The following is a 14489-nucleotide window of genomic DNA, read 5'->3' on the forward strand; positions in this document are numbered from 1 at the left end:
GTCCCCTTATTTCTTGCTGCTTCTAGGATTCTCTCCTTCATTTTCATCTTGGCTAATGTAATGATGATGTGCCTTAGTGTGTTCCTTCTTGGGTCCAACTTCTTTGGGACTCTCTGAGCTTCCTGAATTTCCTGGAAGTCTATTTCCTTTGCCAGATTGGGGAAATTCTCCTTTATGATTTGTTCAAATAAGTTTTCCACTGGTGGCTGTTCCTTTCCCCCTTCTGGTACCCCTACAATTCGGATGTTGGAGCATTTAAAGATGTCCTGGAGGTTCCTAAGCCACTCCTCATTTTTTTGAATTCTTGTTTCTTCATATTTTCCTGTTTGGTCATTTTTTTCTTCCTTCTGGTTCACTCCCTTGATTTGAGTCCCAGTTTCCTTTTCATCACTATTGGTTTCCTGTGCAATTCCCTTCATTTCAATTAGTTTAGCCTTCATATGTTCCTCTAATTTGTGACTAAAATCAACCAGTTCTGTGAGCATCCTGATCACTAGTATTTTGAACTGTGCCTCTGATAGGTTGGCGATTTCTCCGTTGCTTAGAGTTATGGGCTCTGGGGCTTTCGAGATCTTCTTGAGCCATTTTTGGTCTGTTCTCACCCCTTAAGTATGAGGAGTGGAGCCTTAAGTGTTCACCAGGGCAGGGCCGCCCAGGTCGCAGGGTTGTGACACTGTATGTGGGGGCGGGGTCAAAGCAGGGAAATGGTGGCCCCCTCTGCTGACTCTGGCTGCTGGGGCCTGCTCCTTCCTGTCTCACTGACCACTCCCTCGCCTGTCTATCTGCGCGCTAATGCGCGACCACAGTCAACCTGCAGCCCTGCACCCTTGCTGGGTCCACTGGGTCTCTCACTGGGTCGCTCACTGGGTCCGCCCGTTGCAACCCCACGCCTGGGATCCACATGCCTGAGTCCACCTGACCAAGTTTTTCTGTGCAACCCCACTCTGCCAGCTGCTGGCTTTGCCCCTCTTACTGGTCAGGCTGAAGAATTCGTTGTTATCAGACTTCCGAAAAGTTCAATTTTCTGTGTTCTGGCTGTGTTTTCTGTTGCTATTTTGTTGTCTCTAAACTTGGTTGTATGAGAAAGCACAGCGTCTCCACCTATGCCTCCATCTTGGCGGAAGTCTGACTAAGAATTTTAAGTGTTATGTTGTAGGGTTTTCCATTAGCTGGCACCACACCATGCACATAGTTGGTTTAGACTGTATGTTGAATAAATGCTTCTTAACTCTTAGATAAGTGCTATATTCCATAGCACTTAGTAGTGACATGTGCAGTGCAGGCACTTAATACACAAGCTTGAAATGGGTGGAAAAGTGCATGCGGGCTGGGAAAATGGATAAGCCACTCATTCTCCACAGCCACATGCTCCAATGGAAGAAAAACATTTCATCACTTTCATATGGATTTGTGTTGCAAGCAAACCACTCAAAGGTTTTTTAGAAAAAAAAATTCTCAATAGATTATTTTTATTACTATGCAAATACAAATTTTCTAAAGTATTGCTCATATTATCTCTACCCTGTTTTAAGTAGATAATGAAACTAGGTCTACAAATCACAAAGTAATGGATAATGAAAACATAACAAAAAGCCTATGATACCAAGTGATGCAGTTCAAGACACTGGCACATGTCAAAAATCTTACAACCCAAGCAATATCATGATTTGATGCATCTAGTTGGGTTTAGTAATCACCTTTGAATCTGAAAACCAGTGAAGTCCAAACCCGACTCTCTTTCCCCATAAAAAAAAAAAATGCATAGTCAGCCCTCCACTTCCTCTGAGAAAAGAGTTCACTGCACCAGACAAGAATATTTGAATGAATCCAACCAACTGCACTGCAATTTCCAAGAAAACACAAGAGCGTAAACCACCAGAAAGCATAATATTACAAATTTACCCCTTCCTTTCTATCTCTCTGCAGTTCCCAAGCTGCCTTCCTCATCTTGTAAAAGGTTGGTTATTTGCTAGATTGTATTGAGGCTGTGTCAGGGGAGAGAACTTCAGCGTTACACACACTTTGCTTCCTTCCTCTGCCCACCTTAGTGGGAAGGCATGAGGGTCCCTCCCTCTTTTTTCACCCCTCGAAAGCGGAGCCGTGGTCACAAGACCAGGCTTTTCTAGTCGCGCTACCATTCGGCCCTCCTGGTGACTTGGGCATCACCACCCGGGCCTCCAGCAGCTGCTGGTAGGACCAGTACTGCGGCCTGGAGCGTACCTACAAAGCAGCCAGCCCCAAGCACCCAAACTCTCTCGTGGGCTGGAAGGGAAAGAAAGGCTCGATGCTTAAGTGAAGCCGCTCATGGGTTTTTTTGTTTATTTGTTTGTTTGTCCCCCCCCCAAGTGGACATTCGTTAATTCTTAGCTCCCAGTGAGAAATAGTTGGGGGGGGGGGGGGGGGAAATATGCAATCTCCAAAAGAAGTGAGCGTCCAATGCTGTCTCGCCGGGGGAAATTCAAACGCACGATGCCAAGGAGAGTCCAACCTCCACGCGCTGGGAGGCCTGGCGCGTGCACTGAGACCCACAGCAGCACGTCCGTCCCCGCACCAGGCTGTCTCCAAGAGGATGTTCCCTCTTTAGAATCACTTTTCTCTCCTGAATATGCAAGATCTGGAAAGCCCAGCCGGGAGACTAGACTCAGTTTCCCACCCGTGCGGGAGAAAGAAATAAGGTGGGAGCGCCCGACCCACACGTTTCTGGGGAGACCAGCACTCACCTGCGCTCGGAAGTAGAGGAACAGGGCAACGCTGCAGACCACCTGGCCCAGCCCCAACCCCAAGAGGGCCACGAACATGAAGCGGGAGGAGGCTGCGGGCTGCTGCGGCCCTGGCGGGACGGGCGGTGGCGGGGTGTGCAGGGGACCCTCGTGAGGGGCGCTGGAGCCGCCGCTGCCCATCTCCTCCGAGCCACGCAGGTACTTGGTGTAGTCTCGGCTGGCGCGGCGCATGGCGCTCCGCCCGCTTTCCCCGGCGCTCGCCGCCTCCTCGCTCCTTCCGCTGCAGATGTGCCGACTCGAAAGGCACCCCGCGCTGGGCCGGGCGGGCCTCGACGTGGGGCGCTCAGAGCCAGGCGCTGCTCCCGGGCGGTGCGGCGAGCGGGCAGAGCGCGGGGCAGCCCCGACTCTTATAAACCGCTTGGAGGGGGCTGGCCTGGAGAGCCAATCAGCCCTGGGCGAGGCCGCGTCTTCCACTCCCACCTCTGGCTTCCCTTCTTTCTTTCGCCCTCCTGTCTTACTTTCTTCTCTCGAAGGTCTCCTCCCCACTGGGCCCTCAGAGGAGGAGGCTGTGGGTCGTTCCAGCGGTTACAGCCAAAACTCGTCCATCCTCAGATGCCTTTTTGGAAGTCCAAGAGATGGGCCAGGAGGTATGCAGATGCTTGTCTTGGTTAAGGGTAAAGGCGACATCAAACATTCCTCAGGCAATTTGCATTTCTGAACCTCAGTCTTCCGTGTAGGCTTTGGAAAGTTGGCCTTGGTGACCTCTGAGAGCCCTTCCTACTCTCTCTCCTCCTCGTTCCTCTCAACCCTGGGGGAAAAAATTCAGAAAGGACCACCATCCTCGGGTATCCTGAGAAGGCAGTTTCTGTCATGGTTCCAAATATAGGTTCTTAATTAGTATTTTGGCAGACTTAGGAAACCAGAAACCCCCTTTTAAAATCCCTATTTCTGTACCCTCGAAGTGGTTTTGAGCAATGCAGGGTTTGAATGTGGCAGCAGAGAGCCTATAGGCACCAACTCTGACTTCATTTTCTAAAAAGGTACAGAGAGAGGTAGGACCCGTTAGTTTCGTGTCGATATGCAGAATCACATATCACATTCTTTCAGAGTTCGCCACATGCCATCTCTACTGCTTGGCAGTTATTTTCCCTCAGAGCCCTAAAGGTAAGAGAGGGTTATGTCCCCTGTAGGCAGCCCCAAGGGCTCATCTAACTGTCAATCAGGAGAGAGGGATGTTACACAAAGCTGGTGGTGCAGTTAAAAGTTAGTTTCATTGCTGAAGAAAACGTTCCAGGTCTTTTTAAAAGCCTCTATTCAGAATTGTGCCCCGTGGTGGAACATGAAAATACAAACATTGCTCACAAATTCTCATACATTGTCAGGAAATAAGGGAGGTTCTGGCCAATTTAAACACCTGTAAAAACTTAGGATGTTTCCAATTTTCATTAATGCTTTTTAATGCTGTGTCCTCTTTCTGCATAGTTCTCTAATTGGCACTTCTATAAACAAGATCACAATGACACACCTCCAAGTTATCAAAGCTGCTGAACTCAAGACCGAGCACTTTGAACTCAGCACAGGTGGAGAAACAGCAGCCAGGGTAAATAAAAGAGCACCATACAAAATAATTGACTTGTTCAAATTCAAACGTGATTTGAACACTTATATTCAAACTCTTAATATAGAAATAATTCTACTCCTTGAAATCCCGGGTGTCTTTCTACTCTGTTCATTTTGGAAAGCAGGGATTTTTTTTCCTCTTCTTGCCCTTCTTTTGGGAAACATTTCTGTAGTTCAGAGTTTTTCTAAACCTTTATAAGAACCAAAGACTTTGTTATAACAACTAACCCACAACTTTACTGCAGCCCCTGATGCCTTGTACCAATGTTTTGTCATGGTTTTATTCCTTGACCTCTTGATACTTAGATTGCAAGAAGTTTCCTCAGATGTCCGAATCACCTGTGGGTATGGTTGAGCCAGCAGCTTCATGTATGGGACCCCAGATTACATTTCTACATACTTCTTCATGACTCCCACTGCTTAGCAGTGATTTTTCCTTTATTACCCAAAAGATGCCATCCCGTTGCATTCCGGTACCCACAGGCTAATTTGGAAACTCTACTTTCAGTCTATTTGTTGCTCCTTCAAAGGTAATAAACCTTTCTGCCTGTTTATTTTCATACTTATTTGTTGACATTCTATAGTCACAGATTAATATGTAAACCCCATATTTTCAAGAACTTTATTTGTACTACTCACCACTCTATGACTGTTTCCTAGAATGTTGCCTGGTACACAATAGGTGCACAGTAGATACATGTTGAATAAGAATGATTGAAAGTGCCCACAGAGCCCCTGCCCGGTCAGAGCCGCACTGCTCCTCACCTGATCGCGTCCCCCCCCCCCCGTCCCACTACCTCCAGTCTTGTTTGCCCCTGAACCCATTTGTGCACACGGATTAGGGTTTCCTTTTTAAAGCAAAGAGATCTATCATTTCCCTGTTTTCAATCTTTCAATGACCTCTAAGTGTAAAGTCTAAACTCTTGAGATAAAAACCTTAAATGGACCTTCACAATCTGACTCAAGACTCCTACATCAGCTCCAAATACTATCACCAGCTATAGTACACTTCTTCCCATCTCCTCATACCTGGGTGACTCTCCTACTGTCCTTCCTCTCAGCTCAAACGCCCCTTTTCCAGAAGTCCTCTGTCTCCAAGCTTAGGTTGGCACCCTTTGTTTTCTGCTTTTGTAGCACCCTTAACTTCTCCTATTATAACATGTATGCATTCATGCATTCACTCTGCAGATACATTCACATAGTGGGTTGCCTATCTGCAATAAGCCAAGCGCTAAGCTGGACTCTAGAAACAGTGTGGCAATCAAAATAGAACATGAGGTTTACACTCTAGTGAGGGAGGGGAGAAAAGCATGATGAACAAATTACCTAACAAATTATTAACTAAAACCATGGTAACTGTTTAGAAGGCAAAGTGCAAGAACAATGAAAACATCTTGATAATAATGTGATCTAACCTATTCTGAAGAGTCAGAGAAGGCTTGTTTCTTGAGCAAAGATAATGATTAAAACTATTCCCTAAGCACAGCTACCCAAAGAGGAAGTGAACAGGGGACTACCTTAAACAGAGGATGATTGTGTTATTGTAATTGTTTGCTTACTGTATCTTCCCTGTTGAACTTGTATGTGAGTTCATTAATATTTTTATCTTTATATCAATTAATCAGTTAATTTGTGAGCAAAATCAAAACAGTTAAGTCAAGGCCCTATTAAACTAATATATATTAAGAGAATCCAAGACCAAGGACACAACTGAAGATTCAAGTGTATATCACTGTTCAGCTACAAGCAACACCTTAACTGGATTAATACTTCTCAAACTGAATTTTCTGGTATGCTGGCACATTAAGATGGGATTCTTCTGGATACAAGTGACAATGTAGTAGCTCATATATCTGAAAATGTAGGGTTAGGTCTAGATTCAGGCATGGCTAGTACAGGCCCAGGTCCAAAAGTGCCTTTTCCATGAGCCTCAGGACTGAATTACTCCAAGCTGAACCTCATGGGCTGACAGGAAGGAAGAAATAATTCCCAAAGGAAAATTAAAGTGCAGGTATTGAAAAAATGAGTTGATGCTATGCTGATGGACAGGCAAAAATAAGAGTTATCCATTACTAGCAATTCTGCTAAGTCAGCAATGTCCAAACTCTGGCATCAGGACTCCTTTATGGTCGTAAAAGTTAGTGAGGACCCCAAAGAACTTGTGTTTATGTGAGCTGTATCTGTAAATATTTGGCCTATTAGATTTTGGCCTGAGTGATTTTTAACCCATTGGCATGTTAACGTAGTACAGGTTTTTTAAAAAATACTTTTTAAAGTAGAGAGAAAAGAACAGTATTTTACATTTTTGAAAATCTCTTTAATATCTGGCTTAATAGATTCTCATATCCACCTCTGTATTTAATGTGTTATAATATTGCATATCACGCAGCCTCTGTTTGCACCCCACTGTAAACTCTTGAAAGAATAAGAATGAAAAAGGGAAGCGATTCCTCAGGGTTAGGAAATGCTTTGACTTCACAGAACCACTATGACGATTTCAGAGACTCTTAGGCATCCCCAGACACACTGTGCAAATGCCCTGTTCCAGATGTTAGTTGACATTTACTTAATAAAAGGGGTGATCCGATGGTCAGATCAGCATGGAAAATACTGTTAAGCAACATTAGTTGTTTTATGTTTAATGCAGATCTTATCAGTGACATTAATGTACAAATATGTATTGTAAACCTACTAAAAACAGATTTGGCATTCAATGTTTTCTGAAATTATTTATCTTTTGGGGGGGGGTTAGGAGGTGCAGTTAAGCAACAAGATTTGTTAAAAACTACATGAAAGGCACCTGTAGAACACAAGTGGACAGTATAACACAGATGGCCTAAGTTTCAGTAAAATAGTCAATAACCAGGGGACATATGAGGGGTGAAGGACAGGAAGAGGAGAGACGTGAGACAAGACAAGACCATGGAGAATGTTGAAGAATGTGGCAAATTGGAGAAATGCATTCACATCAATTCTAAGCATTGTGCTTGGCCCCACGAAGCATTTCCACAGACCTGCACCTTTAAGTACTTGCTAGGGCTTCATGGAGCCTCCTTAAACACCACTCATCCATCAGGTTACTCTCAACCTCCTTAGCATGGCTTATAGAGTTTTCTGATTTCTACTTCCTTTGTTGCTTCATTTTCCCCCTCCACTTTCACACTTTATGCCCCAGCAACACAAAACTAATTGCACCCTCCCATTTTTTACCTCCATATCTTTGGCCATCCAGCCTCTTCCACCAGAATGACCATTCTGTGACTCTTTCACCTAATCACCAGCTTCCCTTTACTCAATTAAGACCCCTAGTCCTTATGCTACCGAGGTTGGGCTCTGATTCCTTATTACACTACATTCATGTTGATCATAGCTGTGAACTTCTTTTTCCAACCTTTAATTTACTTCTCTGCCTCACCTACTGGACTGTAAGCTCTCTGAGGGAAGTCATTATTTTTGTACTACTGCCTAACACAGTGCTTAATGAATGTTTTTAAAATAAATGAACAAGTAAAAGAATATACAAATGTATCTGGCATTCCAATAATAAAGGGCTGAGCTGAGCAGAAAGCTAAGTGTTTGTTAGAGAGGAAAGTACCCCCAATAATATCATTTTTGAAATATATTAATAATGTATTTTTTCAGCTGGCAATTGTTTATTTTTATCAATTTTTTATTGCTGTTCACATACAGTTGTCTCCATTTTCTCACCACCACTTTCCCCCAGCCCACCCACCCTTACCTCCTACCCTCAATCTTACCCCCTTTGGCTTTTTCCATTGGTCCTTTATACGTGCTCACTAATGACCCTTTTCCTTTACCCCATGATCTCCCTCCTCCTATATGATCAATTAATATTCAACAAGGGGGGCATAAGCACAAAATGGAGTAAAATAAAATAGCCTCTTCGAAAAATGGTGTTGGGAGATCTGGACAGCTACACACACACACACACACACACACACACACACACAAATGAAACTCAACCAAAAACTTTTACCATACACCGAAATAAACAAGATGGATAAAAGTCATAAATACAAGTGGTGATACCATAAAAGTCCTACAGGAGAACTTTGGCAGGAAAATCTCAGATATTCCGTGCAGCAATATTTCCACCAATATGCCCCCTAGAGCTGGGGACATAAAGAAAAGAATAAACAAATGGGATCTCAATAGTCTAATTAAACTAGGAAAGCATACTTCAAATTTAGGGCATAAGATGCCCAGACAATATGGAGTAACAATAATATTTATTTCTAGTGCTAATATTTTAGAATTTTAATAACAAGCTTGTAAAACTTAAGAAAACTTGAACTTGAGTGATTTTCAGATTTTATATAATTATCTACATAGTATCTACATAGTAGCAGTTCTCAAACTTTTTAGTCTCAGGACCTTTATACACTCTTAAAAATCAAGGGCACCAAAAAGCTTTTTAAATGTGGGTTATATCTACCAAATACCTACCATATTAGAAGTTTTTTACTCACTTGAGGTAACATGTGGCATACTTTATGAAAAATAACTATAAAAATAACAATATTAGTGAAAGAAGTTACATTGTTTATTTTTATAAACTTCTTTAATAGAAGACAATTGTTTTATCCTCTGTGCTCTCTAAGCACTCTGATGTGATACACTGTTTTTTTCTTGAGTTGTATGATGAAAATAAGTCTCACACAAATATATGGTCAGAGAAGGGAGGAATAGTTTAGTTGCCTTTCCAGATAATTGTGGAGTGCTCCTTTTCTATTACACCCAAACACAACAAGTAGTCATTTCTTAACTATTAGTTGCACTGTGAAATCTAAAACCACCAGTGGAGTTTTCCTCCTCTGTTAGAATAATATCCACTGCTCTATATTCTTCTTTGAGTGTCTCTCTTACCCAGAGATAATTTTGCTCCAAACATTGGTCATTTAGAAAATATCTGTTCACTGAGTTCAACAGATCTTCCAAATGTTGACAGTTTTTATTATAAAGTATGAAAAACCCATGTTCATTAATATCATCACCACTGATTTCATTGGGAAAGTCTTTAGTATTGGGAAGCTAAGTTCAGTGTCAGATAGGAATTTTGAAAAAAAATTTTTTCCTTGAAAGCTTGAATTATATTCTCGGCAGCAAACACTACTGGTTGTTATCCTTGAATCAACAGGCTCACTTTGTTCATTTTTCAGACAACATCTGCCAAATATCCAAGTGTGAAAAGCAGAGTCTATCTGGCACTTGTTCATCTTGCACCTCACGCAATCACATGAGCGCCTTCCTCGTGACAATTATACTTAATTATACAGCAGAAGTGCTCCATGTAATATTTAACAATGCATATTTCAGTGTTAAGATTTAATGAAATAACTTTTCCTGCCTCATTGAAGATAATCTTAAGTAAAATTGGCTTTTTTAAACCATGATGTGTGTAGCAGTGAAGAATACAACGACCACCAACACAGTTCGTGTCAACTGTGCTTGATTTGGCACCAGCTGTGCTATGGCTCCAACATCTTACCCATTAGTGCAAATGTCTACACACTAAAAAAAAAGGCAAATTATGAACTTAGTATTACTATATAGATAACTTCAATCATGAGGATCCCAAGAACTGGTCTCAGAGATCCCTGGGTATGAGGACCTCTTTTTGAGAACCACTGTCTATTGGATGGTGGCATCTCTTGGAGAGGGTCTACACAGCGCATCCTAATTTCACTAGGTAGGGAAAAGAGTCAAAAGAAGGTCTGGGAATTACATGCAAGGAAGAAAGTCCCATGGCACAGAGAAAGAAATAAGGCCTAGAGTACTGAGCACTGGCTACTGGGACACCACTGCTGGGGACCCCTCTGTGCCCAGCCCCACATTCTGTAGCTACCTGTTCTGTCTGTAACCCCGTAGAATTTCTGGCTTGGTTGACTAAATGGGTAGTTGTACCATAAATACAGATAAAGAACATAGAAGGTTTGGGATGCTGGAGGGAATAAAGTCATTGTGAATCAAGCTCACACTTAAACTTCCTATTTCAAATGTCATTTTACTTGCATTGTTTAATCTATTTATCTAACTACCTCTATATGTTTACTTATTTTTAAAGATTTTAGTTATTCATTTTTATAGAGAGGGAAGAAAGGCAGAAAGAAAGGGAGAGAAACATCAATGTGTGAGAGATACATTGACTGGTTGCCTCTCACAAACCCCCAACCAGCTTTGGGCTGGCAACCAAAGCATGTGCCCTGACCAGGAATCAAACTGGTAACTTTTTGGTTCACAGGCTCGTGCTCAATCCACTGAGCCACACCAGCCAAGACTGTTTACTCATTTTTAAAAGTCTTTGATCTTCCTTCTTTTTATTGCATTACTTGAACATATATATATGTAGTATACATATATATAATCTATTATCAGCCGTCTTCACTATAAACAAATATTATATATATATATATACCCAATGTCTTTGTGATAAAGTGATCAAATATTTCATAATCTAAATTTATTGATATAAAAAGTGTCTCATCCCTGTCTCATCCCTGATGTCCTCTTAATAAGCAGTTTAAACAAAATATTCCATAACTATTTGATCACTGATTTTATAATTTTTTTCTATGAAATTGCATTGAAACCCTCAGCTAAAGACATTGAGTCTCTTTCATTTGGTCACTTAATGAGCATTTTTAATCACCTGAAAAAGTTCCTAATGTTTCCTACCCTCATAATTTAGTAGTAAGAGAGATATTTAAGCCAAATTAAAATATGATTCTCTAAGAGCTGTCTTGAAAGTCTGAAGAAAATGATACAAGTAATTGAAGAAAGTTCAGATAACTTTGTGGGAAGGTTGGGGGTTAGTCAAAGAGGTTTTTCACAAAAGTACTAATGAGCCTAGGTCTTCAGAGATGTATAGGGGTCTGTGGAGTCAACAAAACAAAGAAAGAGTGCTGCACATTTGGGGAAAAGACCACACTGACTGCAGGGTGACTGAACTGATATGGTAAGTTCAGGCCAGATTTTGGAGAGTCTTTTGAACTCTTGAGAGAGTTGGATCTTATCTTAACCGCCAGGTATCCATTGACAACATTTAAGTAAAGGAACAACACACCAGTTGACTTTTTTAGTTTATTTTGACTTAATTGAGGAAGGTGGCATGTAAGAAAAAGAAGGCAGAAATAGGAAGATCAGTTAGTTGGTAGCTACAATTGTCCAAACTGAAATGATGGATTCTTGAATTAAGGCATAAAGGTTCAAAATGGAGAAGTGGTACCTGATCACAGAGATATTTAGAAGGAAAGGACAACACTGACAGGAGTGTGAGAGAGAATTGTCAAGGGTGATTCGGGTTTCTAGACAGATGACTGCCTTAAGGTGAAACATCAAGAGAAAAATTAGGTGTAAGAAAATTGGTCCAAAGAACAATGAGTTGTATCTTAGACATGTTGAATTAGAAGTGCCTGCGACTCTGCAATTCGATTCATTTCTTGAGTATTCTTCTTTTTTCCTTCAGAGATTAAATATTTTGGCTGTATTATTAGGAGTTAACATAATTAAAATGCAATCCCTATCAAAATGGCATTTTTACAGATCTAGAACAAATCATTTAAAAATTTATATGGAGCTACAAAAGATCCCAAATAGCCACAATACTCTTGAGGAAAAAAATTGGAGGTATCATGCTACTTGGTATCAAACTATACTACAAGACAAAACAATGTAGTACCTACACAAAAAGACATATAGATCCATGAACAGAATAGAGAGCCCAGATATAAACCCACACCTTTATGGTCAATTAATCTTTGACAAAGGAGATAAGAATATACAATGGGATAGAGACAGTTCATTCCATATGTGCTGTTGGGGAATCCAGACAGATACATTCCAAAAAATTAGACTACCTTCTTACACCTGAAACAAGAATAAACTCAACATGAATTAAGTATTTGAATGTAAGACTAGAAACCATAAAACTCCTAGGAGAGAACAGACAGTAAACTCTCTGACATTGTTCTTAGTAACAGTTTTTCTGAGTTTACTGCCTATCTTCTCCTAGGAGTTTTATGGTTTTGAGTCTTACATTTAAGCTTTTAATGCATTTCTGAAAATACTCAAATGGGACTTTGTTCAAACTAATATGTATCAAATGCCTGAGCAAATGTCATATCAGTTCTTACTACAGATCTTATGTTCCTTCTACCATACTAAGCTGCCTCTCATAAGATAGTACATGGGATTTTACCAAAGTCCCCATGCAAAATAAAGGATAGAAATAAGTGATCGTTGCCTTGATTGGTGGCTCAGTTGGTTGAGTGTCGCCTCACAAAGCAAAAAGTTGCCAGTTTGATTCCTAGCAGAGGAACAAGCCTGGGTTGCAGATTCGGTCTCTGGTTGTGGTGCATAGGAGAGACAACTGATCAATATTTCTCATATCAATGTTTCCCTCCCTCTCTTTCCCCTCCATTGTCCTCTCTCTAAAAATAAATAAAGTCCTTTTTAAAAGAAATAAGTGATTGTTTAACAGGCATATATCTCTGTTCCATTTCAGAGTGAAAACTAGAAATCTATCCTGAAACAAAATGGTTGAAAACAGAGACTCTGGGGCCTTGTGTCCTGTGATTAAATCAAGGTTCTTCCACTTATAGATTGGATAGCCTATGTTTTTATGCCTTAGCCAACTCATTTTAAAATAAAGAAAACAATATTTAACCTATGAGGCTATGGTGAATACAGAATGACTCAACATACACAAAATCTTTAGCGTAGTGTTTAACATACACATATTACTTCTCTTATCATTCATGTTGGCATCATTGTTGTTACTCTGCCTAACACACAGCATCACTTATTGGCCAGTTAGATTTCTGTCAACATCAGTCAGCATGAAAGTACGAAGAAGGGCACTGAGAAAAAAAGTTGTCCCAAAGTCTATGCATTTACTTAGTGGAAATAATTAGGAATCTTAGAAGAATAGTCATTTCAGGTTCTCATCTTTAAACATAAAGCCTGTGTGCATGAAAAGAGATTAAAAAATTAAAGCAATGAAATCTCTTCTGTAGCAAGCAATAGCCAGCTGCAGTTAAGCATGATCAGTGAGGTCAGTGGAGGAGTCAGAAGAACTAGGACACAAGTAAGAAAGATGCAGTAGGGCAGCTGCAGGCTCACAGCTGGTGTGCCCTGCTGGTGCACTGGCCCAGCCCAGCACCTGAGAGCTGACAAAGACAAGACCTTGAGAAAATGCTGGACTACATCAGTATGCCCTTGCTTACTCAACCAGAGACATTCTATAGAGATATTTCTATCATAATTGATTATCATTCTTAAGATGTGGGTGTGATAAAAGGTAAACTTAATTTTTTATATGGAAAATTCTCAGTTTTCAGTGGTAAGAGATTTTTGAGAAAGAAAATGAGAAGTGTCTAAAACAACTATTAGAAATAAGTCATCCATTTGGTTATGTTAACATATTCAAACTTATTTTTATTATTACATTAGCATACCACAGAACAAGTGGGCAGACAACTGCGTAACCTCATTTTATTTTTGGCATTTGCATTTGCATTTGACATTTACTTTCTATACACAATTGTAATGGAAATTGTGTGACTCATCTATAAAGACATTTGTAATAATATGGAATTCCTGAATATTTTCAAATAAAAATTAGCATTTCTAAGAGCCAACCATTTTGGACTAAGTGAACTCACCAATAAAATCCACTGTCTTGAAAGGCAGATGTCTCCTGTTGAAATTTTCAAGCCCAACATAGAATGAGGCTTGGAGGGGATGTTGTGGAGTGGAGTAATCATCAGATGGGTAGTTAATCTAGGTAATCTTTAAGGTTGTTTTCAGTCTTGAGATATAAATTAGCAATCTTAACTGGCCCTTCCAGGTATTGTAGGCTGCAGTTTACAAAATGTTTTGAGATAAAAATATTCCTCATGAACCCATATGTGCTTATTGGCTACATTTGCTCTGTCCAATAAAACTTTCTGCCATGATGAGAATGTTCTATATTTATGCTGTCCATTATGACAGCCATTAGGCTTGCATAGCTATGGGGCTAGTACAACAGAACTGAATTCCCTCAGCATCTCACCAGTCACTACCGATAGTGGCTACCTTATCAGAGAGTACAGATTATACTCACCTTTTAATCTCTGATTTATATCT

General features: G+C 40.7%; 1 protein-coding gene across 1 annotated transcript in view; it reads right to left on the reverse strand.

The window, feature by feature from the left end:
* TNFSF11 (TNF superfamily member 11) overlaps nt 1-3079 on the reverse strand; it is a 43002-nt gene extending 39923 nt beyond the window's left edge. Inside the window, exon 1 of the mRNA XM_037136673.2 lies at nt 2721-3079. Coding sequence (XP_036992568.1) covers nt 2721-2951 — 231 coding nt within the window. The 5' untranslated portion in view covers nt 2952-3079. The remainder of the gene's footprint in view (nt 1-2720) is intronic.
* Nucleotides 3080-14489: the final 11410 nt, after the last annotated feature.

Source organism: Artibeus jamaicensis, unplaced genomic scaffold, assembly GCF_021234435.1.
Source record: "Artibeus jamaicensis isolate MK-2021 breed Jamaican fruit bat unplaced genomic scaffold, CSHL_Jam_final contig_414, whole genome shotgun sequence".
Taxonomy (NCBI): Eukaryota; Metazoa; Chordata; class Mammalia; order Chiroptera; family Phyllostomidae; genus Artibeus; species Artibeus jamaicensis.